Below are 26,475 nucleotides of genomic sequence, written 5' to 3'. Positions count from 1 at the left end.
CTGCTTACGCAATTAAATTTATTAATTTCTGTGTGGCGCTTTAACTTGAGAAAATCCACCAATAAAGCTTTTGAAAACCGTTCATAAGAAAAAAAAATCATTGAGGCATTTCATTTGTAAAATACATGTTAAAATCTTTGTCATTGGGATTGCTTTTCTCTTTAGCACAGGACTTCTTTTTTCGTCTTTCTTTCTGAAAGAAAGTTGACCAATATGTGGGGTCTGAAAGGCAAATTGTTGTTGGATTATTATCTTTAAACACCCACTACTTTTTGAGCAGAATTCTAGCTTTGTATAGGCTACTGTTCCTATTGTTGAAAGCACAAAAGTGTGTAATAAGCAACTAGCACATTTATATTTTGCATTTTGTTTTCTTACTGTACCGAAAATGAACCGAACCGTGACCTCAAAACCGAGGTACGTACCGAACCGAGATTTTTGTGTACCGTTACACCCCTAGTCAATACCCAATGTAGGAATGCAGAACGTGACCCACGGCGAAAGGTGATAGCAGTAATAACAATCAGAAAACGGTTCAAAACCAAAAAAAAACGCTTAGCTCCTTTTGGGGATTATTATAAGTAAATAAAAAAACACGTATACAATAAAATGTAGCATGAAACCATCGTTAAAATCATTATTTTATTTTGTTAAGTTTTTTTTTGAGAGGTTGCAAAATTATCAAAATTTATGCCAGCTGCATGTATGCACAGATTTGGCCATGAGTTGGCGCTACAGAGTTGATGCAAATGACCCATACAGGAACCTTCAGGGTATGACTCTTAACAAGCACGAGAAGTTTGGCGCAGATATGTTGTATATCTGCGAAGTTATGACTGTTCAAATTTTGTGTTGAGACAAAATGGTGTCTTTTCACTTTCCTGTTTGGACTCCTCCGTTTCAACGAAACCTCAATATTTTCCATCAGGCACCTGAACAGATGTCTAAAGGCTCATCTGAAACAGAATTGAGATCAATTGTTCTTTTTTCCCTAGGAGGAGGAGCCAGTCTCATAAATAAGCCCGTTTCCTGTTCCCAGCAGGGGCACCAGACCTAATCGGAAATATTTTAATGCAGTCGTGTTCAGGCTGGGATTCCTCACATACATGCCAAATATGAAAAAGATCGAATGTTGTATAACGGAGTTATTAGTCACTGAATTTGTGATTTTGCCCCCCCAAAAAAAGGCCAACTTTGGCACGCCGCCCAGGTCGGACCTATGAATGAAAATGCACCATTTTGAAAACTTAAGATGTCATATGTCTCTTGAACAGTCACACCGATTTTGAGAAGGATCCAACTAACTCCATCGGCGACAATGTCTCAAATGTGCACTCTGTAAATCAATTAAAATTTCACATCCGATCCAAAATATCCAATTTCCTGTTAGGTTTGGAATATGGGTGTAAGAGAATTTTTGGAGCCATTTCGCACAAGGTATTGACTCCCCAAATTTCATTACTCTACGTTGAAAAAATCTAATAGGAGAGGCTTTTTTTTTTTTTTTTTTTTTTAAATCTAAGGGGGCGCCACTGAGCCATTTTGTTAAATTTTTTCGCAACGTTTCAAAATTATCGAAATTTACGCGAAGCCGCATGTATATGCAAATTTTGGTGAGTTTTCGAGCATGTTCAGGCCTCCAATAATTAAAATAATTACAATAGGGCTCTCGCACGCTTAGTGCTTGAGCCCTAATCAAAAATATTATTCTTTACAAAGCTACCAATGGACTGCAAAGTTGCAAGCTTCATTCCTCTCCCACTTCACCATTGCTCAAGAGTGCCAAAAAGTGGTATGATTGGTTACATTATTTGGTTCAACCCTTTTGACAGTTGCTACTCAAAATAGCACCGATATGAGAAAAATTTGACCCCCACTCAATCTATCAGTCTACTCTACTTCAATCTGTAGAAGTCTTTCTGGTTCTCAGCCAGTCAGCCTCACAGGTGTGCAACCAAAAGCTCAGTCTTGTGACTCTCTCTTGTGACTGAAGCACTGTTGAAAAACCAAACTTGGTTAATGGCCCAGCATAGCCTGACCTCTAATAACATAGAATGATATGTGTGAAAGGACCCACTGTTTACCGTTGGGTGTATTTGTCAGTCGTCGCCTTGCATTTGGCGCATTTGTGAGTTATAAGCAGGGGTGAAAGTGGTTAGAATTTCTTGCCGGAATTCCAAGACATGAAGGTCGCCACGGAACCAGAAATTCTATTTAATTTTTTTTTTTTTTTTTTTTTTTTTCATTTGGGGGGGGGGGGGGGGGGTCAAGCCTCTTAAACTACTGAAATGCAAAGAAAACTTTTAGCAGTTAATGTATTTCTATAAGACATACAAAAACTGATTTTCATTCAAAATTGTATTTTTTCAATGATTTGCAAAATAAAAATTAACAAAAACAGCAATAACCCCAACCCCCATCTCCTAATTTTTATTTTCCCTCATTTCCTCACATACTTAATGCCAAATCTCAATTTTAACTTCTTAAGAACATAGGATGTATATTACAATTGAAGTTAATATCAACTTTTTTTTCTTTTTTTTTAATAATAAAGAAATAAGTAACATACATGCAGAAAAATAAGTACAAATGACTTACAGTGCCCTCCATATTTATTGGCACCCCTGAAAAAGATGTGTTTTTTAGCTTCTAATATATATATATATATTTTTTAATTCAAATAATATGGGACCTTAATGGAAAAAAAGAGAAAAATCCAACCTTCAATACAAGTGCATTCATTCAGTGGGGAAAAAATCCCACATAAAGAAAAAAATATTCGACATCAAATAATGTGTGTCACAATTATTAGCACCCCTGGTGTTAATACTTTGTACAACCTAGTTTTGCCAACAAAACAAGGTCTGGGGACTGAGATGGCCATGGGAGGAGCTTGATTTCGTGTCTGGTGAACCATTTCTGTGTAGATTTGGCCATATGAAGAGGGTCATTGTCTTGCTGAAAGACCCAGTGACGACCCATCTTCAGTTTTCGGGCAGAGGGCAACAGATTTTGATTTAAAATGTCCTGGTATTTCAAAGCATTCGTGATGCCATGCACCCTAACAAGGTTCCCAGGGCCTTTGGAAGCAAAACAGCCCCACAGCATCATTGACCCACCCCCATACTTCACAGTGGGTATGAGGTGCTTTTCAGCATGTGCATCTTTCGTGGCACGCCAGACCCACTTAGAGTGTTTGTTGCCAAAAAGCTCAATCATGGTCTCATCTGACCAAAGCACACGGTCCCAGTTGAAGCCTGGGACCGTGTGTATTTTTGTGTGAGACCAATCTGTATGTAAGTATGTAAATCTGATGTTGGTAGATGGTTTTCTTCTTGGAGATGAAATGCATGTGTAGCAGCTTAGCATTTTTATTTATTTATTCTTTTTTTTTTTTTAACATAGCATTTTGACAGTTGCAGTCATATTTTCGGGATCAAAGCACTGTGTACCGGAACAACATTCCGGCCCTGAATCTTATACCGGAATTGCGTTCCTGACCGTTCTGGCCCACTTTCACCCCTGATTATAAGCAAATTTAACATTGGGCATTTTATACAGATGCATACATGTCCCATTTCATGTACCCCATACATATCTTTCGAGTTTCATCACTCAAATATGCAGGTATACAGACACGCACACCCTTGCAGATACACGTGTTCACCCACGCGCGCATGCTCACGCACAGACACACTCACACACTAAGCAAATAGTATGATTGCTCCACTGTGGAGATGAAGGTCTGACCTTGTGTCAGAGGTGGGGCACGTTATTAGTCACAATTATTAGAAACACACACACACACATAGGTACACTCACAGTCCTCCAGGCTGAATGGCCTGACAGGGTCATGCCTCATGGCTGTCATGTGAACAAAGCCACCATTCACCGGAACTATGATGCTGGACTAGTACACGCAGCAATGCTCACACCACACCCTTGAACACACACCACGGCTTCCACTATCCAATGTGTAGGTGTGTGTGTGCATGTGCCAGCATGTTTGCATAGCTGTGTCAAATTGCAACTTGTTAAAAACTCATTTAGACGTTTCTTAAATGTTGCTCTAAGTGTCAATAATGTTTGTAATGATAATATTTGAGCTCTGTGTTGCTGAGAGACCATACGTATAATATACTAGAGGTATGTAGCTCATGATACGATACAATTTGCTATACCAGACTCACGATTATCTTAGGATATGGCAATACAACTACAGTCCCTGACAAAAGTCTTGTCGCTTATCCATTTTGTAGGAACAATTGCTAATAACATGACTTTTAATTATTCAATTGGTTTCAGAAATGGCTCATATGAAAGCTAAGACCCTTGCAAAAGATGTTGAATGTCCAAAAATATACAGTGCTGCTCGAAAGTTTGTGAACCCCACAGCGATGGTCAGATTTTTTGTAAAAAAAACTAAAATAACCTTATTAAATGTTAAGTTATACCCAAATCCACAATACTGACATTCCAAATAATGGACTGAAACAAAAGAAATAGTTATATTGTCATTCTTTATTTAACAAAAGTGGTTGATTTAAGAAAAACTCAGATATCATGTGTGCAAAAGTATGTGAACCCCTTCAGTTAATAGGATATTGCGCCTCCTTTTGCAGAGATTACCTCAACCAAACGGTTTCTGTAGTGACTAATCAGCCTCTCACATCTACTTTGGGGGATTTTTGCCCATTCTTCCTTGCAGAACGCAGTCAGTTGAGAGAGGTTTGATGGGCGTCTGGCATGAACTGCTCGCTTCAGGTCCCGCCACAGGATTTCAATGGGATTTAGGTCAGGACTTTGACTGGGCCAGTCCAGAACACGAATCTTCTTCTTTTTCAGCCATTCCTTGGTTGTATTGCTGGAATGCTTTGGATCATTATCATGTTGCATGATCCACCTTCTGCCAAGCTTTAACTTCAAAACAGATGGCGTCAGGTTATGTTCTAGGATTTGACAATATTCCTCAGAATTCATGATTCCCTGGACTATGTGGAGTTGTCCAGGTCCTGAGGATGAAAAGCAAGCCCAGATCTTGACATTCCCACCTCCATGCTTCACTGTTGGGAGAAGGTTCTTTTGGTGGTAAATCGATCAGTTAGTTCGAATAATCGAGTAATCTGATTATGAACATTTAATGCATGGCAGAGTAAGTTTCAGGAGACGTAAAACATGCTTGCAAAAATATTTATTTTGGCTTGCTAAGATCATACTTTCAAAAGAGCATTAAGTGCAAATACAAAATAAAATTCCTGAGTGTTTTTTCAAACTATGAAGAATTGCACCTTCATTTCCCATGAGCAATAATTGTATTCAAAACTCAATTTAAATACCTTAGTTTAGCCTCAAACAATATTAAAAAAAAAATAACTAAATGAGGATCGAAGTTGCATAGCAAAAGTTTGCTAGCTTAAATGCTATCTTCATTTTACAAAGCTCTTAACAAATCGTCCAAACACATATTCACACAAAAAAAAACAAATGTACTTTTAAACTAAATAACAAATGCATAAACAGACATATTAGCTCAAACAAAAGCATACCTTATGTTGGTCTTAACTGGATTCAGCCTGGTTTTATAACTTATGTCATATTCACAGTTGCAACTAGAGGGCAGTATATCCACCCAAATCATTAAAACTAAATGCAAACACTTTCAAAACAAACCATTACAACGCCACTCTAATTAAATGAATCCTCAAAGCAGCAAAATATGATTTGAAACTAATCGAATCACTCGACTTAATCGATTAATCGTTGCAGCATTAATTGTCACACCCCTTTATCATACCTTTTTCTGGATGGGTCTGCTTGGAAGCATGCTCACATACAGTGCCTTGCAAAAGTATTCGGCCCCCTTGAATCTTGCAACCTTTCGCCACATTTCAGGCTTCAAACATAAAGATATGAAATTCAATTTTTTTGTCAAGAATCAACAACAAGTGGGACACAATCGTGAAGTGGAACAACATTTATTGGATAATTTAAACTTTTTTAACAAATAAAAAACTGAAAAGTGGGGCGTGCAATATTATTTGGCCCCTTTACTTTCAGTGCAGCAAACTCACTCCAGAAGTTCAGTGAGGATCTCTGAATGATCCAATGTTGTCCTAAATGACCGATGATGATAAATAGAATCCACCTGTGTGTAATCAAGTCTCCGTATAAATGCACCTGCTCTGTGATAGTCTCAGGGTTTTGTTTAAAGTGCAGAGAACATTATGAAAACCAAGGAACACACCAGGCAGGTCCGAGATACTGTTGGAGAAGTTTAAAGCCGGATTTGGATACAAAAAGATTTTCCAAGCTTTAAACATCTCAAGGAGCACTGTGCAAGCCATCATATTGAAATGGAAGGAGCATCAGACCACTGCAAATCTACCAAGACCCGGCCGTCCTTCCAAACTTTCTTCTCAAACAAGGAGAAAACTGATCAGAGATGCAGCCAAGAGGCTCATGATCACTCTGGATGAACTGCAGACATCTACAGCTGAGGTGGGAGAGTCTGTCCATAGGACAACAATCAGTCGTACACTGCACAAATCTGGCCTTTATGGAAGAGTGGCAAGAAGAAAGCCATTTCTCAAAGATATCCATAAAAAGTCTCGTTTAAAGTTTGCCACAAGCCACCTGGGAGACACACCAAACATGTGGAGGAAGGTGCTCTGGTCAGATGAAACCAAAATTGAACTTTTTGGCCACAATGCAAAACGATATGTTTGGCGTAAAAGCAACACAGCTCATCACCCTGAACACACAATCCCCACTGTCAAACATGGTGGTGGCAGCATCATGGTTTGGGCCTGCTTTTCTTCAGCAGGGACTGGGAAGATGGTTAAAATTGACGGGAAGATGGATGCAGCCAAATACAGGAACATTCTGGAAGAAAACCTGTTGGTATCTGCACAAGACCTGAGACTGGGACGGAGATGTATCTTCCAACAGGACAATGATCCAAAACATAAAGCCAAATCTTCAATGGAATGGTTCAAAAATAAACGTTTCCAGGTGTTAGAATGGCCAAGTCAAAGTCCAGACCTGAATCCAATCGAGAATCTGTGGAAAGAGCTGAAGACTGCTGTTCACAAACACTCTCCATCCAACCTCACTGAGCTCGAGCTGTTTTGCAAGGAAGAATGGGCAAGAATGTCAGTCTCTCGATGTGCAAAACTGATAGAAACATACCCCAAGCGACTTGCAGCTGTAATTAGAGCAAAAGCTGGCACTACAAAGTATTAACGCAAGGGGGCCGAATAATATTGCACGCCCCACTTTTCAGTTTTTTGTTAAAAAAGTTTAAATTATCCAATAAATTTTGTTCCACTTCACGATTGGTTCCCACTTGTTGTTGATTCTTGACAAAAAATTAAAATTTTATATCTTTGTTTGAAGCCTGAAATGTGGCGAAAGGTTGCAAGGTTCAAGGGGGCCGAATACTTTTGCAAGGCACTGTAACTTGATGCAAACCTTGAAGTGAAAGTTTCTGTGACGAGGGCTTATATAATTCATTCTTTTAAAAAATATTTTTTAAATGTTTTGATGAGATATTTACATATATATAATATTTTGACACTGTGCCAACAATTTCATAATCTGGGAGAAATAGCTGCATGGCCTTTCTATATTGCAGTTTTACCTCGTTCTGTTGCTTTGTTTCACTTTTGTTCATTCAGTTAATGCACGTCTCTCCGTTTACTTATAGATCACTGTTATCTTCAAACCCTACGAGGGCTGCACTGACCAAAGGGTCTACCAAGCCGTGACTGACAACTTACCCGCCGCCTTCGACGATGGAACGGTGAGCAGTGGCGACCCCATTCACGTCTCCATGGGGACAGACGGTGCCACTGGGAAAGTGCGGGCCCTTTGGATCTCAGAGCGCAGTCCGGGCCACCACGTAGAGCTGCACGCGGGTTACATTGGCGTCACGGTGATTGTCCGACAGCTCGGTCGCTACCTAACCCTGGCGGTACGGATCCCAGAGGAGCTGTCTCAGGCCTATGACGCCACTCAAGACCTGCAGCTATGTCTAAACGGCTGCCCCAGGGTTGAACGCATCGACCAGGGCGGTCACCTGCCCCTGTCTCCGCCTTCAGTTGGCCTTCAGCTCCAGCATCTGCACGGGCCCAGATATTCTTCACAGATACAGTTATCCTCCTACGGTGACAGGCAGGTGTTCACTCTGGAGGGTGCAAAGGACCGCTGCCGGGAGCAGCTGGAGGTGCAGGACATTTACTTCCACTCCTGTGTGTTTGACCTCCTTACCACCGGGGACGCTAACTTTACCGTGGCAGCATACAGCGCCCAGAAAGACATGGAGAGTCTTCACCCGCACAGAGACAAATGGAGGATCTACCCACAAGCTTCTGCCCCCTCCATTCTGTACCCCCAACCTTTTCTACTCTTCACTCTGCTTCTACTTTGTACGCTTAGTTTTGTGTAAAAGTGGTAGTCTTTGCATGTACATGAAGTGCACTAGAAAGACTTTTTGACTGAGCACTACTACCGACGGCTGGTTTAGCTGAGTTGGCGCTTCTTAACAGCGGTACCACTTTCAAGCTTTCTTCTTCTTCGGATCAATGACAGTGACTTCAGTGATGTTCTGTAGGAATAAATGATTAATTACACGATATGTAAATAATGTTTTTTCCTAGCACAGTGTAATAGTTTAGCGTGTTATTTGGTGTGATTTATAATACTTCAGACATGATTTTTGTCTTTATAGAAGCACTTTAATTTTTTTTTTTTTTTTGCTTTTTCAAATCCACATCAGTGTTTTTCACCCACACTTTTCCAAAGTTCCTTTACCAATATTTTTTGTGACCTGCTCAATTCTGGCAACGTTTGAGTCAGCCATTTTGACAAAAATACATTAATATCTTGGTGGGTGATTACTCAGTATAATACAGTACTCTTATGTTAAAGCAACACTTGGTAACTTTTCAGTTTTGGTCGATTTTAGCGAAGCCGGTGGATGAAAGCGGTAGTGTTTTGCCTTAAAGGTAACCCCTAACTTAAAGACTTGTAGGCTCTAATAAGACACAATTGTTCTCTTTTACTAGAATATGTTATTAGAAACACATAAAATATTGCCATTGATTTAAAAATCTATGATAGTTAGTACGTTTTGACCATGGAGGGTGCCATGTTTTAAGCGCACAATGGACGCTCGGGGTGATGATGAAGATTGTCACTGTCGCTCGACGAATATTACCGGGTTACCGCAATTCCTTCTATGCGGCGAGACGTCCGACACGTGCTAATCGGTTAAAAGCGGCGAGTACTTACTGTTTGTGTTTTTATTGGGTCTTTTATTACCTTTTCATTGCTTCAAAATACTTTTTGCATGTGTTTCCCTCTCATACATTTAAGTACGGCTGCAGCTATCGATCATTTTAGTAGTCAATTAATCAATGAACTTGTTATTTCGAATAATAAGTAATCGAATAAGGAATATAAAAAAATACCTGAGCTGAGCCTCAAACAGTATAAAAAAAAAAAAAAAAGACAATTTAATGCTATAAAATCCTTTTTTTTTTTTGTTTTTGTTTAAACATTCCCACAAAAAACATCTAAATGTACCTATAAACATAATTACGAATTCATTAAAAAAAAAAAAAACCATTAGCTTAGCATGTTGGTCTTAACAGGGAGCAACTGGATTCAGCCATTTGAAGTGAGTTATGTCATAGTCACTGTCGCCACTAGAGGGCAGTGTATACACCCAAATCAGTAAAACTAAATGAAAATACTTTTAAAACAAACCATTACAACGGCACTTTAATTAAACAATACTCGAAGCAGCAAAATTTAATCCAATTTTTTTTCTAATCGAATCACTCGAGTTATTCCATTAATTTTTGCGGCACTTTTTTTTTTAACAATGTGCTTTTTTGTGATACTTTTAAAGCAGATTGTTCATCTGTTGACCACATTAGTCAAGTAGCATATATAAACCACCTTTATTTGATATTACAACGTTTAAGTATTTTCTTAAGGCATCTTTAGTATGTTCTGTCTGTATGCATCTAAACAAAACAAGCTGAAAGCGCATGGTAGTACTTTGGGTGTCAAATTCGCCTCTCGTAGACGTTTCGCCGGTTCAGCACATTTTGGCAGACCGCAGAACACCATTTTTTTGCTACTCTCGTCTCGTCTCATTCCGTCTTTCCTCTTCATTTTTCTTTTGCTGCTCGTTTTGAGATATTTCAGCAGTGCTCTCGAGCTCATTAAGGTTCCTCTCGGGTTCAAATTTAAGGTTGAACAGATGACATTTTTATGTTCCTAGAGTAGTGTTTCTCAATTATTTTCTGTTACGCCCCCCCACGAGGACGTAAACGTTTCGGCCCCCCACCTCCCAATTCTGCCGCTTATCTTAATAGTACCATTTGTCTCTAAAATTATTATTATAAGTACACCTAAGCATAACATTGTCCTTTTTTATATCCAAGGGAAAAAAGTAATATATATCAACTTAGAATGAAGTATAACTTTACTAACATTGTTTTGTCTGTAGCAGAAAACTGTTAAGGCGCATCAATTTGCCTGAATAAAAAAAGTCACATCCAAACTCTAAAAATACACTCAAGGTACATTTTTTTTGACTATTTGATTCTGAAAAATATAACTTACTGAAATCAATCAATAATAACAAATTCAAATTAAACGACGGTGTCATTGGACAGAGGGACATTTTTTTTTTTTTTTGCAGTATCAGCTCCTTTGCTATGGTGTGGGGTTATTTTGCACTAGTACGCTAACAGTGCATGCTGGTTTACTGCTGTAACACTGACAAAGAGGGACGATTGCTGGCAATATTCGGCATGTTTTCGCTGAAAAACAATCAAGCGGCTTATCAATGTGATCAGGGTCTCATGTCTTTAAGTGACGTCTTAATTGATTTGGCTCCCGCTGTCCGCTACAACCATTTTTAGACACAGCAAACAAACTGGTCTTTCTCATCTCCTCGTGTATTTTTTTCTGTGTGCTCTTATTCTGTTCAAAAACACTGTGCACACTCTGAAAATGAGAGCACCTCTGCCCCCTACTGAGTGGCTGTGCAGATACACTTTATTCTCGTACGGCAAAAAAAGTGTTTCCCCGAAGTCACATGCGCCACCCCCGGCATGGCTCTGCATGGCGCACCCCACTATATGAGAAGTACTGCCCTAGAGTCATCCTCTGGAAGCCCGGCAGCGAAACCATGTGACGTCACAGCCCTGCGACGTCAACAGTGGTGACCTACTAGTTAAACAAATTTTACATATTGTATAAAACCGAAAACATCAAGAGGGGTTTCAATATCAAATTATTTTACCTTATAATAACGTTTATGTTTTAAGAACTACAAGTCTTTCAATCCGTAGATCCCTTTAAGTAAGATGACGTTTCCGATGAGGACCAGCGCACACCCGCATAGAGTCGTTAAATCATGATGGTCGCCTGCAGATGGATTAAATAAAATTTCTGTGTCCAAAGGCTGTGTGAAGGATGAAAATTAATAAGGTAATGAATCCAGTTGTGGCTAAACAATAGCATTTGAAGGTTAGCAACCGTGTGGCTCAGTGTGGCTAAACCCGAACGGGGGTGTCATGCCAGCGAGTGAAAGGCAGGCCAATGGTTACTCTTTATATCCTGGTAGCCCCCCTTTCTTTTTCCTCCTCAGACAAAACTTTTTGTCTCTTTTGTTGCTCTGCCATCTTTGCAGGATTCGCGCAAAAGCGTTAGTCCGTCTTTATAATGAATAAGAAAAGGGAAAGTCACGTATGCCGTAAAGCAGTCAACACATTTGTACTAGAGATGTCCCGAACGATCGGGTCCGATCGCGTCATTTTCAAAGTATCGGAATCGGCAAAAAAATTTTTTTTTTTTTTTTTTTTTAATTAAATCGTTTTCTAATTGTATTTAACGTTACAGACATAATATGTTTCACTCTTCCAGAGTCTTTAGTTTAGGCTTAAGGTAGGGTTATCAAATTTATCCTATTAACGGCGGTAATTAAAAAAAAAAAGTATCATGTTAAAATATTTAACGCAATTAATGCATGCGCTGCACGATCCACTCACGCATTGTCGCGCTCAATCTGTAATGGCGCCGTTCTACCTATATAGAGAGATAAAAGGCAGCGTAAAATGAGTAGAGTGAATTTTGGCAGCCTTTGGAGCCTTTTTTTAATTGGCTAAAACCTTACAATCCCTCTCCCTATGATTAGAAATATCATGGGAAGCAATGTGGCGAAGCAAGATAGCAATCGATCTTTATCTTAACACCTTATGTTATTTGCAAACGCAGAGAAGATATATCAATTGGTAGCACTACGCACAGTCATGGTTCCACTTCCCATCATGCATTTGGGCATGACTACAGTATCATTTACTGAAAGCTCAACAAATTCACTAGATGGCAATATTTAGTCACAATATACAAAGTCACAATTCTTCCTATCCGTGGATCCCTCTCACAGAAAGAATGTTAATAATGTATATGCCATCTTGAGGATTTATTGTCATAATAAATAAATACAGTACTTATGTACTGTATGTTGAATGTATATATTCGTCCGAGTTTTATTCATTTTTTTCGTAATGCATTGCCAAAATGTATATGATCGGGAAAAATTATCGGGAATGATTGGAATTGAATCGGGAGCAAAAAAAAAGCAATCGGATCGGGAAATATCGGGACCGGCAGATACTCAAACTAAAAGGATCGGGATCGGATCGGGAGCAAAAAACATGATCGGAACAACCCTAATTTGTACTTTTTTTTTTTTGTGGCTCCTCAAAATTAATTAGTGTCGGTGAAAACGCGACAGACCCCCTCAAGATATAAAAGAGGTGTCATTCAGCTAGTTGTCAGTTGACATATCACCACAAATGTTATGAAAATATTTGATCAAGGTTGAAAAGTTACCTAGTGTTGCTTTAAGTATAATGTGACCTGTTGTATTTTGTCTTGTAATGGACATTTTTCCTTTTTCAGTCTTGATTTCAACATGTGCGCGTATCAGTGTTTTTTGATCCTGTCGTTGACTTGCCTGGATGTGATTGTAGTTCTTCCTGCAGTTATTTCAAAACATTTCCACATCTTTGCCAATAGGCTGCAAGTACAGTTTTTGGGCTCATATTTGTCGCTTATAGTCTTGTTTGGGTTGGTTTGAGCCAAAGACAAATATCTGTTTGTTAATGTACAAAGGACATAACACACCATGAGAGCAGCACCTTCTTTTTCAATTTATTGCTTTAAATTAACAAACTGTCTCTTACCAGGATCTGGTTTAAAGTACTGAACATTGGAGGACTCTCAAATGACTGACATTTCACCACCGTGACAGTTATGGGATACTACAGCAGATGTGGGAATTGTTCACTTTTTTTATATACCTGATAGAAATGTATCAACTTTGGACTGTAAGCCATTAGTCATGAAATTCTCTGTAATTGTTCTCTACTTGGCCATAAGCGTTAGCTAAATTTACACTCGTGTTTGCTTTTATGATGTGTGAATGTTTTGTGGAAAGGCTGGCGTATTTAACTTATTTAAGAACAGTAGATTCCTGTATGGATAAGTACATCATCTTGCTGTGTGAATAATTTAAAAAATTGTAAATTGTGATTGTACTGTCACCCAGTGGTGCTCTGTTGCTATGTCAGTGTGTACTTCAAGGCACTTAAAAAAAAAACATGGAGGAAAAAAATGTGTCTGTTTTATTTCAACAAAAAAAAAAACAATAACTAAACAGTCCCAACATAATTTTTGGTTGCATGATCTTCAACAGCTTTACTTACAACAGCTCTGTCGGCTATGAGAGTCGAAAAAACATTGGGATCACACCCGAGTGTACTAATGTCTGTCTTGAGGTTAGGTATGCTCTTGATAAGATGTGAGGTTTGGCTTCCACACAACCTCAACTGACAATATTGTCTACACCTGGGATGCAAACTTCACAAACAATAAATTGCTGTATTGGACTGCATCCAATTTGTGTTGTAATAGAAGACTTAAAAAATAATTGTACAACCCCTAGCAAAAACTATGGAATCACCAGTCTCGGACGAGCACTCGCTGAGACATTTTATTATGTAGAACAAACTCGGATAAAAAGCTTGAAAAAATAATGAATTAGTTCAAAAGTGCAAGTCTTCAGCATTCAGAAACACTACGAATCACTCCATTCTGAGCAAAAATATATGGAATCATGAGAAACAAACAAAGAAATAACAATCAAAACACATATCTAGTATTTAGTTGCACCACCTCTGGCTTTTATGACAGCTTGCAGTCTCTGAGGCATAGACTTGATGAGGGACATACAGTATTCTTCATCAATTTGGTGTCAACTCTCTTTGATTGCAGTTTCCAGATCATCCTTGCAGGTCGGAGCCTTGCTGTGGAACTTTTTTTTTTTTTTTTCAATTTCCACCACAGGTTTTCAATAAAGATGTCCCGAACGATCAGGATGCCGATATATCGGGTCCGATCACGTCATTTTCAAAGTATCAGAATCGGCAAAAAAATATCGGACATGCCTTTTTATTTTATATATACATATATTTTAATTAAATCGTTTTCTAATTGTATTTAACGTTACAGACAAAATGTCTTACATTCATCCAGAGTCTTTAGTTTTGGCTTAAAGTAGGGCTATCAAATCTATCGCGTAAACGGCGGTAATTAATTTTTTAAAATTAATCACGTTAAAATATTTAATGCATGCGCTGCACGTCCCACTCACGCATTGTCCCGTTTACCTATATATAGAGCTAACATGCAGCGTAAAATGAGTAGAGAGAATTTTGGCAGTCTTTGGAGCCACTTTTTAATTGGCTAAAGCTTTAAAATCCCTCTCTCAATAATTAGAAATATCGTGGGAAGCAATGTGGGGAAGAATGGTCGTGGTTGGTCTTTTCCTTAACACCCTATGTTACTTCCCAACGTAGAGAAGATATATCAATTGGTGCCACTACGCACAGTCATGGTTGCACTTCCCATCATGCATTTGGGCAGAACAGTTAAATGGCTACAGTATCATTTACTGAAAGCTCAACAAATACACTAGATGGCAATATTTAGTCACAATATACAAAGTCACATTTATCCTTTAAGAATTACAAGTCTTTCTATCCGTGGCTCCCTCTCACAGAAAGAATGTTAATAATGTAAATGCAATCTTGAGGATTTATTGTCATAATAAACAAATACAGTACTTATGTATTGTATGTTGAATGTGTATATTCGTCCGAGTTGTATTCATTATTTTCTTAATGCATTGCCAAAATGTATATGATCGGGAAAAATTATCGTGAATGATTGGAATTGAATCGGGAGCAAAAAAAGCAATCGAATCGGGAAATATCGGGATCGGCAGATATTCAAACTAAAACGATCGGATCGGGAGCAAAAAAAACACGATTGGAACAACCCTAGTTTTCAATAGGGTTGAGATATGGGCTATTTGCAGGCCATGACATTGACTGGATGACTTTTTCTCCAAGGAATGTTTTAATAGTTTTAGCTCTGTGGCATGATGCATTGTCATCTTGGAACATGATTTCCTTATCCCCAAACATATTTTCAATTAAAGGGGTAAGAAATCTGTCTAAAGTTTCAATGTAAACTTGTGCATTTATTGAAGATTTAACCACAGCCATCTCTCTAGAGCAGGGGTTCCCAACCTATTCCACTAAGGCACACTGTGGGTGCAGGATTTCATTCTTACCAAACAAGATGACAACACTTTTTCCCCAATCTGGTGTTTTACAAGTGCAATCAGTTGATTGCAGTCAGGTGTGGCTTGTTTTAGCAGAAGCCTCATTGGTTCAACTGTCTCTGCTGGATCGGCTGGAACAAAAACCAGGACCCACAGTGTGCCTTGAGGACTGGGTTGAAAACCCCTGCTCTAGAGCCTTTGCCTGACATGCAGCACCATATCATCAAGGACTGAGGGAATTTTGATGTTTTTTTTTCAGGCAGTCATCTTTGTAAACCTCATTGGAACGGCACCAAACAAAAGTTCCAGCATTATCACCTTGTCCAATACAGATTCTTGACTCATCACTGAAAATAACCATCCAGTCATTCACAGTCCATGAATGCCTCTCCTTAGCCCATTGCAGTCTTGTTCTTTCCTGTTTAAGTGTCAATGATAGTTTCCTTTTTGCTTTCCTGCATGAAAATCCCATTTCCATTTTGCAGTTTTCCACAGTTCTGTCACATACCTTGACTCCAGCTTCCTCCCATTTCTCCTTCATTTATGTTGTTGTACATCTTCTGTTTTCAAGACATATGGCCTTTAGTTGTTGGTCATAATGTTTGGATGTCTTCCTTGGTCTACCAGTACACTTAATTTTAACAACCTTGTCATGCTGTTTGTACTTGGTCCAACTGACTGTGAACAGCCCACATCTTTGGCAACCATACGTGTAGCGTTACCTTCTTCAAGAAGTTTGATAATCCTCTCCTTGATCTCAAGACATATCTCTCTTGTTGGAGTCATGATTCTTGTGAATCCACTTGGTCCAGCAGCCCTCCAAGGTGTGATTACGGCACTGTTTTTAACTGCTGACTAATGAGCAGATCTAATCTGAGGCATGGGCCCAATTAAGGACAGAAAATTGCATGGGTGTGTCTGTAATTTCTACTCAAAATTGAGTGATTCCGTATTTTTTTCTTCAGAATGGAGTGATTCTATATTTATTTCCCTGCACTTGCTCTATAAAAGTAACATTTACTGACCACCACAATGTTTTTTATTCATTTCTTTTAGTGTTTCTGAATGCCAAGGAGTTGCACTTTTGAACTAATTCATTATTTTTTCAAGCTTTTTATCCGAGTTTTGTCTATATGATAAAAGGTCTTGAGTGAGTGCTCGTCCAAGACTGGTGATTCCATACTTTTTGCTAGGGGTTGTAGTCCAAAATTTTTCCATTAAGCCACTCACAATGATTGTAGGACTCCTCATATTTGAGTACAAATGTCCAAAAGAAATAACTCTTCTTCTGTTGATTCTATCACTTTCCAATCACCTGAAAGTGAAAAACAAAACCAGCATTGTTAATATATTAAGAAATGTTTGTCAATAATTAATCTAACACATGACAAACATATCAGTCTAAATAAGTTACAACCGTCACTGACGACTTCCTAAGTGACAGCAATAGAAAAAAAAAAAGACTAAAAAATTCAGAATGACAAAGTTAGGTATTTATGCCTATGGTTGGTCAAATGACAGAAACCAACAATTCACAGTGTGCAGTAATACAGTCCCTGACAAAAGTCTTGTCGCTTATCCATTTTGTAGAAACAATTGTTAGCAACCTGACTTTTAATTATTCAATTGGTTTCAGAAATGGCTCATATGAAAGGTAAGACCCTCCCAAATGATGTTGAATGTAAAAAAATATATTTGTTTCACTGAAAAAAGATTTATCATTTAATGAAGACATAAAGGTCAAATTTTGGCAAGACAAAAGTTTTGTCGGCTACAGAAAGTAGTGTGAAAATTGAACAAAAAATGTACTTCAAATACAAAAATATATTACATAACATAAGCGAATTAAGTAGTGGTGCTGTGAGATCCAAATCTAATGACTTCCATGGGCTTCGGCAAGGATTCATACAATTTATTGATGAAGTCATCAGGAACATCAAAGAAAGCAGTCTTGCATGCCTCCCAGAGTTCATCAACATTCTTGGGTTTCGTCTTCCATGCTTCCTCTTTTATCGTACCCCAGACATGCTCAATGATGTTCATGTCTGGTGACTGGGCTGGCCAGTCCTGGAGGATCTTGATCTTTGCCTTGAGGAACTTTGAGGTAGAGATGAAGTATGCGATGGAGCACCATCCTGCTGCAGAATTTGTCCCTTTTTATGGTTAGGAATGTAAGAGGCAGCTAAGATTTGTTGATATTTCAGACTATTTTTCTCACAGGGTGCAGACAATTAAAAAAAATGTGTGGCATTCGCTGGAAAAGTGGCAAAAGGTGGATTTTTCACATGAATCTTCCATTGATTTACACCACAGTCACCGCAAATATTGCAGGAGACCTACTGGAGCCCGCATGGATCCGAGATTCACTCAGAAAACAGTGAAGTTTGGTGGTGGCAAAATCATGGTCTGGGGTTGCATCCAGTATGGGGTGTGCGAGAGATCTGCAGGGTGGAAGGCAACATAATTAGTCTGAAATATCAAAAAAATCTTAGCTGCCTCTTACATTCCTAATCATAAAAAGGGACAAATTCTGCAGCAGGATGGTGCTCCCTCGCATACTTCAATCTCTACTTCAAAGTTCCTCAAGGCAAAGAAGATCAAGATCCTCCAGGACTGGCCAGCCCAGTCACCAGACATGAACATCATTGAGCATGTCTGGAGTAGGATGAAAGAGGAAGCATGGAAGCCGAAACCCAAGAATGTTGATGAACTCTGGGAGGCATGCAAGACTGCTTTCTTTGATGTTCTTGATGATTTCATCAATAAATTGTATGAATCCTTGCCGAAGCCCATGGAAGTCATAAAAAATATTAAATTTGGATCTCACAGCACCACTACTTAATTCGCTAATGTTATGTAACATATTTTTTGTGTTTGAAGTACGTTTTTTTTTTTCAAATTTCGCACTACTTTCTGTAGGCGACAAAACTTTTGTCTTGCCAAAATTTGACCTTTATGTCTTCATTAAATGATAAATCTTTGTTCAGTGAAACAAATATATTTTTGTACATTCAACATCATTTGGGAGGGTCTTAGCTTTCATATGAGCCATTTCTGAAACAAATTGAATAATTAAAAGAGAGGTTATTAGCAATTGTTTCTACAAAATGAATAAGCGACAAGACTTTTGTCAGGGACTGTATACTAGTCAGAAATTCCTAAATCTTTGTTTGAAAATACCTACTGTGCCGTTTATGGTGGTTCATTTGTTTTTATGACTGTTGTGTGATGCCACTGTCAAATAAAGTGTTACTGGTTAATATCTTTTGGTGCAAATATCCCATAATAGAGTGAGGACAGCTGCAGCTTATCTATAAACAAATGCCGTTTTCATGACAAATTTGATGGGTGGCGGCTTATAGTTAGGTGCGCCTTATCGTGCGAAAAATTAGGGTAAAACAAAAAATATATTAAATAAAAAAATATACTCTCCCCAGTCTTTTTCCATTTTCAAACATTTTTTTGAAAAAGCGCCAAGGAGTCCCTTGGGCAGCGCTAAAGAACTGCATGTGGCTCTAGAGCCGCTGGTTGCTGACCCCTGCCCTAAATGATGAGGTTTTTAAAAATGTTTTACACATATTTCTTACCACGTCTTAATAGCGTGTGTTGTCATCACAGCGTTAAAAACAAGAATCTTCAAGAGGAGCAGCCTCAAGATGAACATAATTACTGCATTTGTCCATATTGCAACATCTGGAGATGAAAACATAACCAGTGTCATAAACACTCAATTCTATTTTAACAGTAGTAATAACTAGAGATGTCCCGAGCCGATATTTGGATCGGATCGGACGCCGATATGGGCAAAAAAATGTGCATCGGTATCGGATCGGCCGACACGGAAAAATTCCGATCCAGACTTCCAATTCAGTTTTTTAAAAGTCCGGTCCGGGTTTTCCAGCACACCGATTTACATAATCCATTCCAGTGTTTGCTTCGGTTTCCCTAAAATCCGGTCCGCATTTTACGGCACACCTTCAACACACTACATTACCGTCTCCCAATTTACCGAGAGACCTTATCGGTAAAAATGTCAGCTGTGTGGGATCGTTTCACCTTAAAGGACGACAAAGACGAAGAGGCAGAGCGCAACATATGCCACGATAACGTCAAGCGTGGTGGTAAAGCTGTAAGAAGTTTTAATTCAACCAACTTAATCAAGCATTTAGCGAAATACCACCACAAACAATATAAGGAGTTTGTTAAGAAAACCGAAGACAAAAAGAAAGGTCCTACGCAACTAACACTGGCAGAAACTTTTGCTATGCGTGACAAACTGGCACTCGACAGTCCCAAAGCCCAGGGAATAACAAGAGTCGAAGAATTCATTCTGGATGACGAGCCATTATCTCTCGTGAGTAAAGACGCACCATCCAACACTTAGAACCACGGTACAACATGTCCAGCCGTCATTACATCCTTGAGCGATTCGGCCGCGGAAGATTGGAGAACGAGTCACAAACATCCAAATTCCGATTATTTACATAAGTCGAGTAAAGCGGAACTAATACACAGCGCGGTCTTCTGGACGCAATGAGAAACGGACCGCATTGCGTCCCGAGAGTACACATCATGCTTGTCATAGACCCGGGTAATGCCAATGCTCAACTCACAGCTTTAGCTCAACTCATGCCGCTGGATAAAAAACACAAGAATACCTGACTGCTGCTGACAGCCGCTACAAACTACGTCAACATCGTTTTACTGTAGATAATAGATATCAAATGTATATAGAACTAGATGCAATATGACAGACTCGACGGCGTTAGCAACATTGAAGTATGGAAAACTAGATGCGTTAGTAGACGGCCGCCATCTTAAAGCAGGAGACTTCCTTAGTAGGCTGTTGTGAACCTTCCAAGCGAACCTAATTATCTTTTTATCTAAAATACTCCTAAATCGGCAAAATCTTGACTTGAATCTATTTTCAAAACAGTTTTAAAACTTTCACATGTCGAAAGTAGACAGAAGGGAAATTATGGAATAACGGGAGCAATTTTAATAACTTTAACAGTTAATTCGCAAAATTAAATGAATTGAATGTAGTTTAAAGCTGCTGATACAGAATGGGGACTTGAGTATTTTATTTACTGTTTTAAAATGTTAACTTGATACTGAAATAGTCGTTTATTTAAACCTGAGAGGCTTTTTATACAATTATTGTAACTAATGCACGAAACATTAAAAGCATCTAATAGCTTGGGGGGGTTCCACTGAGGTTGTTTGTGTGTCTGCTTTTTTAAGACACTTTACAATATTATTTGCACGTTTTACTGACTGACTATGCCATTTCTGTTTGTTATTTATAATGTTTTGTGTTTCTCACTGAATAAACAGGTACGTTTCTTGTTACCAACCGTTGTGTGTTATTCAAACTCACCTAATTCAGCTGGCTAGTTGTTATCAAGAGTAATAAAACCCTTTTCAAAATGAGTCTGACAATTAAGTAAGGAGGCTAAATAACTTTAAACTTTAACACATGCTCAGATAGGCCGGTATCGGTATCGGATCGGAAGTGCAAAACAATAACGGGATCGGATCGGAAGTGCAAAAACCTGGATCGGGACATCCCTAGTAATAACATATTTGTTATATAGGGGCTTTTCAGACTACTAATTAAAAAGAAAAACAAATCAATGTAACAAAATATTTGATTAAAAAGGTTACTAGTTCAACCACGAGGTTTGTAAATCTTGTCAAACAGGTGAGATTTGAACTTAAAAATTTAAAACAGTAACAACAACATGCGTTAAAGTACTAATATATACCTTTGCGCTCATCATTTTCACTGCAGATGTTATCTTGGGTATCTGAAGGGATTAAGAAGGATTTTGTTTTATGCGAATTGTTTTGGATGGTAGAAATATGAGACTATAAAGTAGATTGTACAACCTGTGAAAGTGCTGTGGTGTCTCTTTCTCACTCTACAACGTCGACACACAGAGCATCTATACGATGTCCAATCTTTGGTGGCTACTGTGATTCCTGCCACTGCGCTGTTGTTGAGAAGATTTTTGTTTGCAGCAAAGCGAACCAACCCAGTTGAAATGTGACCATCTGACAGAGACCTCCAATTAATCGCCAGACGCCCTCTCCTGAAGTCCCTCACCATGCAAAACAACAGAGTCCAGCCTAGTCTCTCCCCTGACAGGTGAACAGGTGGTGCCACAGTTGCCATAATGACACATTTAACTCCTGAAAACGGAGAAAGAGATGGTATTTCTGTTTTGTGTGCATAATCTGAATCTTTTTGGTATACTCACAATACCAATACAAGATAGTGGTAGCATTACAGGTATTCTAAAATATTAGGTAGTTTATTATCTGTTTCACAGCAACAATCACATTTTAAATAAATAAAAAATGTGGAAAATATTACTGAACATTTATTCTATGCTAATTACTAATTAAATGAATGTCTTGAAAGTATACACACACACAGACACACAGTAATATATGGTATGTACAGTATCTAAATCTATACATGTGGCGGAAAACACTCAGGTGACTTCAAGTTTCGCTCTGAGACCCCCAATTTGGCCATATTTCAAAATTGTCCTATATGCATGTGTGATACATCATTGGAAAGCTTAAAATCTCAATTTTCTGGGAGAAGAAAATTTTTGAACAGAATTTAGAAAATATATATGGCAGAAAACACAGACAAGACTGAAAAAGCAAAAGCTGACATGACCTCATGCTGCTGTGGAATCTTTGTTGAACAGTCAATGGGAAAACCCATTGGTAGTGTATCAAATACTTGTTCTCCCCACTGTATGTCCAAAACTGTGTCAATGTTTACACTGAGTACTGAAGGGTATTTATTTTATGGGTTTTGCACTTTACCAACTTAGCTGCATGAGCTGTATGGATGCTCCGAACAAAGTTTCGTTGTGCTTTTTGTAACAATGACAATAAATATTCTGAATCTGAATCTGAAGCAGTTTCTGCTCTTCCACTCCTCTTTAAAAGAAACTGCTGTATTTTAAGCCAAAAGAACTGTTGTGTTTGATAGAACAACATGTCTACTGTATACGCTGACATAGCAGATTCATGGCTCATTAAGCCCCCTAACTATTTTTAATTTGCCCGTTTTACCCTGGAACCCCCGTTTACAGACATCGCGCAACCGTTTTTGTTTCAACCCAGCCATGAAAACAAGGTAAGTCATTATATTTATTATTCCAAATGTCTGTCATTTTTAGCTTCGAATCATTCATTGATGTCTAATATTTTGGTTAAAAAAATAAATAAATAAACTTTAAAAGATTATTCACTCGCATATTTTAAATTTTTAAACAAATTACGTCACAATGAAAAAAATGGCGTCAGTAAAAAAGTCACGGATATCTACCTCATAACTATCGCTAATTTTTTTTTTTGTGTTACTGTCGCATTTTCCCCGATATGATAGATGATGAATAATTGATCCAAACAAAGAAAAATTGAAAAAAAAAAAGTTTAAAAGAGTAAATATATAAAAAAGAAAATCTCGACCACTCCTTGATGTCTGCGATTTCTGCATCGCGACCCTTGTTATATTACCATGTTTCACCAATGAAATCCCCCCAAAATCTGGCTACAGCTGGATTTTTTGTTTTGTATCAATTATTTATCATCTAACATATCAGAGAAAATGCGACAGTGACAAAAAAATACAATTAAGCGATAGTTATGGGGTAGATATCCATGACTGTTTTACAGACGCCATTTTTTTCATTGTCACATAATTTGTTTAAAAGTTTAAAATATGTGAGTGAATAATTTTTTAAGTCGATTTAAAAAAAAAAAAACGAAATATGAGACATCTATGAATGATTCTAAGCTAAAAACGACAGACATTTTGAATAATAAATATAATTAATTACCTTCATTTTATGGCTGGGTTGAAAGAAAAGCGGTTGCGCGACGTCTGTAAACGGGGGTTTTCAGGGTAAAACGGACAAATTAAAAATAGTTCGGGGGCTTAATGCGCCTTGAATCTGCTATGGCAGCATATAGACATATTGTTCTATCATACACAACATTTCTTTTGGCTTAAAATACAGCAGTTTATTTTAAAGAAGAGTGCAAGAGCAGAAACTGCTTTTTCAACCTTGTCTGTGTTTTCTGCCAAATACAATATTTATTCAGTACTAATCTTGCAAGCATTTTAACATTTTTTTATCTGACCAATTTTTAAATATTTTTGTTAATTCAATTTTATATTAAATAATATTCCTACGTTAGTTAACTGGCACAAGGCGCACAATCTCGTTGATAGCCCTATAACAATATCTTGTTTTTCTCTTTTGCAGAATAATGATCATTTTCCACCTGGGAGAATGGATGGAGGCTTTAAATTATGGAAAATCAAGGGTATTGAAACAGTTGGGGACTTATATGAGAATGGAATATTGCTTACATTTAGCTCTCTATGTGAAAAATATCAAATCCCCTCAAGACATTTTTTCAAATATTTGCAAGTAAGAAATTTCAAACCTTGGAGATGCCATACATTCTCCCAATCTATCACCGATCGAGGAAATAACGCACAAGCAACCAAAAAATGGTCTATTGTCAAAGATCTATAATTTACTTATTTTTAACTGTAAAGAGTCATCAGTTGACAAATTGAATGCTTGGAGAAATGACCTGAAAGAAAATATTGCTGAGAGTGATTGGAATGAAGCCTGTTTGAGAGCTCAAAAAAATACAATAAATACTAGGTTAAAACTGATTCAATACAAATGGTTAACAAGAATGTACATAACTCCTGAAATACTACACCACATGTCTGGTAACATTCCTGATACATGCTCTAAATGTAACGACTGTAAAGGTACGCTCATACACTGTGTGTGGGAATGTTCTAAAATTCAGACCTTTTGGAAAGATATCACTAAGTGTTTATCAGTTGTATTTAAATGTAATGTACCTACTTCGGCCAAACTTTGTGTTTTGGGGATTTATCCAACGGATGTATTAATAACCCAAAAACTGAGAAAATTGTTAGACTTTGGGTTACTGCATGCACGAAGAGTGGTTGCCTTAAACTGGAAGAACATGGAACATCCCTCGCTAACTTTCGGAAAACATAGGAATGGAAAGACTGACCTACATCGCTCAAGGAAAACAAAAAGAATTTGAAAAACTATGGGACATATACATGTACATTGTATTAACAGTCTGAGATCTCAGAATGTAATTACGTCTTCTATATACTGATGTATTTTTCATTTTTGTCTTTGCAAGCTGTGTGAATGTGTGTGTGAAGGTGTATAAGATTATTTTTTAGCAATTTTTTCCCCTCTTTATTTTATTTTTATTTATTTAATTGGGTTGTAATATATGACCTCCTCGTGGTCATCTCGTTTTGAATTCTCAGTTCTTGTCCTTTTTTTTTTTTTTTGGTGAAAAAATAATAAAAATATGGGAGAAAAAAAAAATCCTAAACCAATGTAAAATTGTTGAAATTCTCACCCTTCTGTAGCATGCAGATGATGGAAAGGTATAAGATTGCTGTCGTGGCTTTCATTGCGTTATCATTGCTCAATTGGCTATCAGTGCACGTGTGTCGAGTAGGTTATAGTCGTTTGTGACATGTCTCAAGAGCAGTGCATTTTGGGGAATTGAAATGACTCCTGTTTTGATTGTCAGCTGTGGACCCTCCTCCATCCATGCACAACAGTTATTGGGGGCGCACCTGTCCAAACGTTTGTTTCCAGAGATAAGAAAAAAGACGAGAGTAATCTCTTTTCCTGCACTAAAGCGCCACACAGTGGCGGGTGGACTTACTAGACTGGGAGGGCTGGTCAAAGAGAAAGTGAAAGTCTTGAACGTTGCAACAAGGTTATGTCAAGCTAACATGAGCAAGGTAAAGCTTTCTTGATATTTTCAGCTATTATTATAATTCATCAGAACTTGTTATGGGTATTTCAAATGCTGTCTTGCTTTGTCCGACAGCCAGATTTAATCTGCCTCTGTTTTGCTGCAGCTGTTGTCACCTCACACTTTTAGCTGTGGCCTGATCTGCTTTTGTCCACACGAGTGACAGGCATGTGCCTTATCATTGTGGATGTCACAGTATTGAATTACCAAGTAGTTTACGTGTTATTTAGCCATGTTGCTAGGTTAACATTTTGATTTTTTTTTTTTTTTTTCTTGATCACTATTATTATAATTCCTGTTTCCTGGTCCTGATCTTTGTTCTAGTGCCTTAGTTTAAATCAGGCTGCTCTTGTTCTACCTGTAACTGCTCAGTCATAAACCTGAGTATGTTTCGTCTTTTTTCCATTCTGGCTTCATCAAATCTTTTCTGTTGACATTGTGCTGTTGCTGCTTCAGGATAGAAGTGACTTTCAGCGTTTTCCTGTCAGCGGTTGCTACAACGAGTCACTTGTATTTAGTTTTGTGCAACACAGTGGGCGCTGGAAGTCACGCACAGTAGAGGGTGATAAGGATCTAATTTGGTGATTTTTTTATCAATTTCCACCACATGTTTTCAATAGGTAGACGGGCGCAGTTATGCTTTGACCCTAAAAAATCGCAGCAAAAGGTTTCTCAACTGTTTTTTGTACTAATAGGTGTACTAAATAACATATCAAAAGTTTCCCAAAATATGACCACCGGCAATGTCAACATTTCAAGATGGCCGCCGCCAGGGCTTGAAAAGATCGTTCTTGCTTCATTAATCATCCTAGACAAGTACAGTACTTGTGGTGTCTATTTCTATGTTTTGGTTAACCAAGAATCAAATTAACTTACATAAAGTATAGAGAAAT

The 26,475-nt window shown here is 38.1% G+C and overlaps 2 protein-coding genes across 2 annotated transcripts in view; both read left to right on the top strand.

Moving 5' to 3' along the window:
- rgmb (repulsive guidance molecule BMP co-receptor b) overlaps positions 1–9,548 on the top strand; it is a 42,395-nt gene extending 32,847 nt beyond the window's left edge. Inside the window, exon 3 of the mRNA XM_057831682.1 lies at positions 7,706–9,548. Coding sequence (XP_057687665.1) covers positions 7,706–8,446 — 741 coding nt within the window. The 3' untranslated portion in view covers positions 8,447–9,548. The remainder of the gene's footprint in view (positions 1–7,705) is intronic.
- A 15,750-nt stretch (positions 9,549–25,298) lies between these two features.
- Positions 25,299–26,475, top strand: part of erap2 (endoplasmic reticulum aminopeptidase 2) — a 29,657-nt gene continuing 28,480 nt past the window's right edge. The window contains exon 1 of the mRNA XM_057831681.1: positions 25,299–25,568. The gene's annotated coding sequence lies outside the window, so the exon portion shown is untranslated. The remainder of the gene's footprint in view (positions 25,569–26,475) is intronic.

Source organism: Corythoichthys intestinalis, chromosome 3, assembly GCF_030265065.1.
Source record: "Corythoichthys intestinalis isolate RoL2023-P3 chromosome 3, ASM3026506v1, whole genome shotgun sequence".
Classification (NCBI taxonomy): domain Eukaryota; kingdom Metazoa; phylum Chordata; class Actinopteri; order Syngnathiformes; family Syngnathidae; genus Corythoichthys; species Corythoichthys intestinalis.
This window is presented reverse-complemented; position numbering and strand designations above follow the sequence as displayed.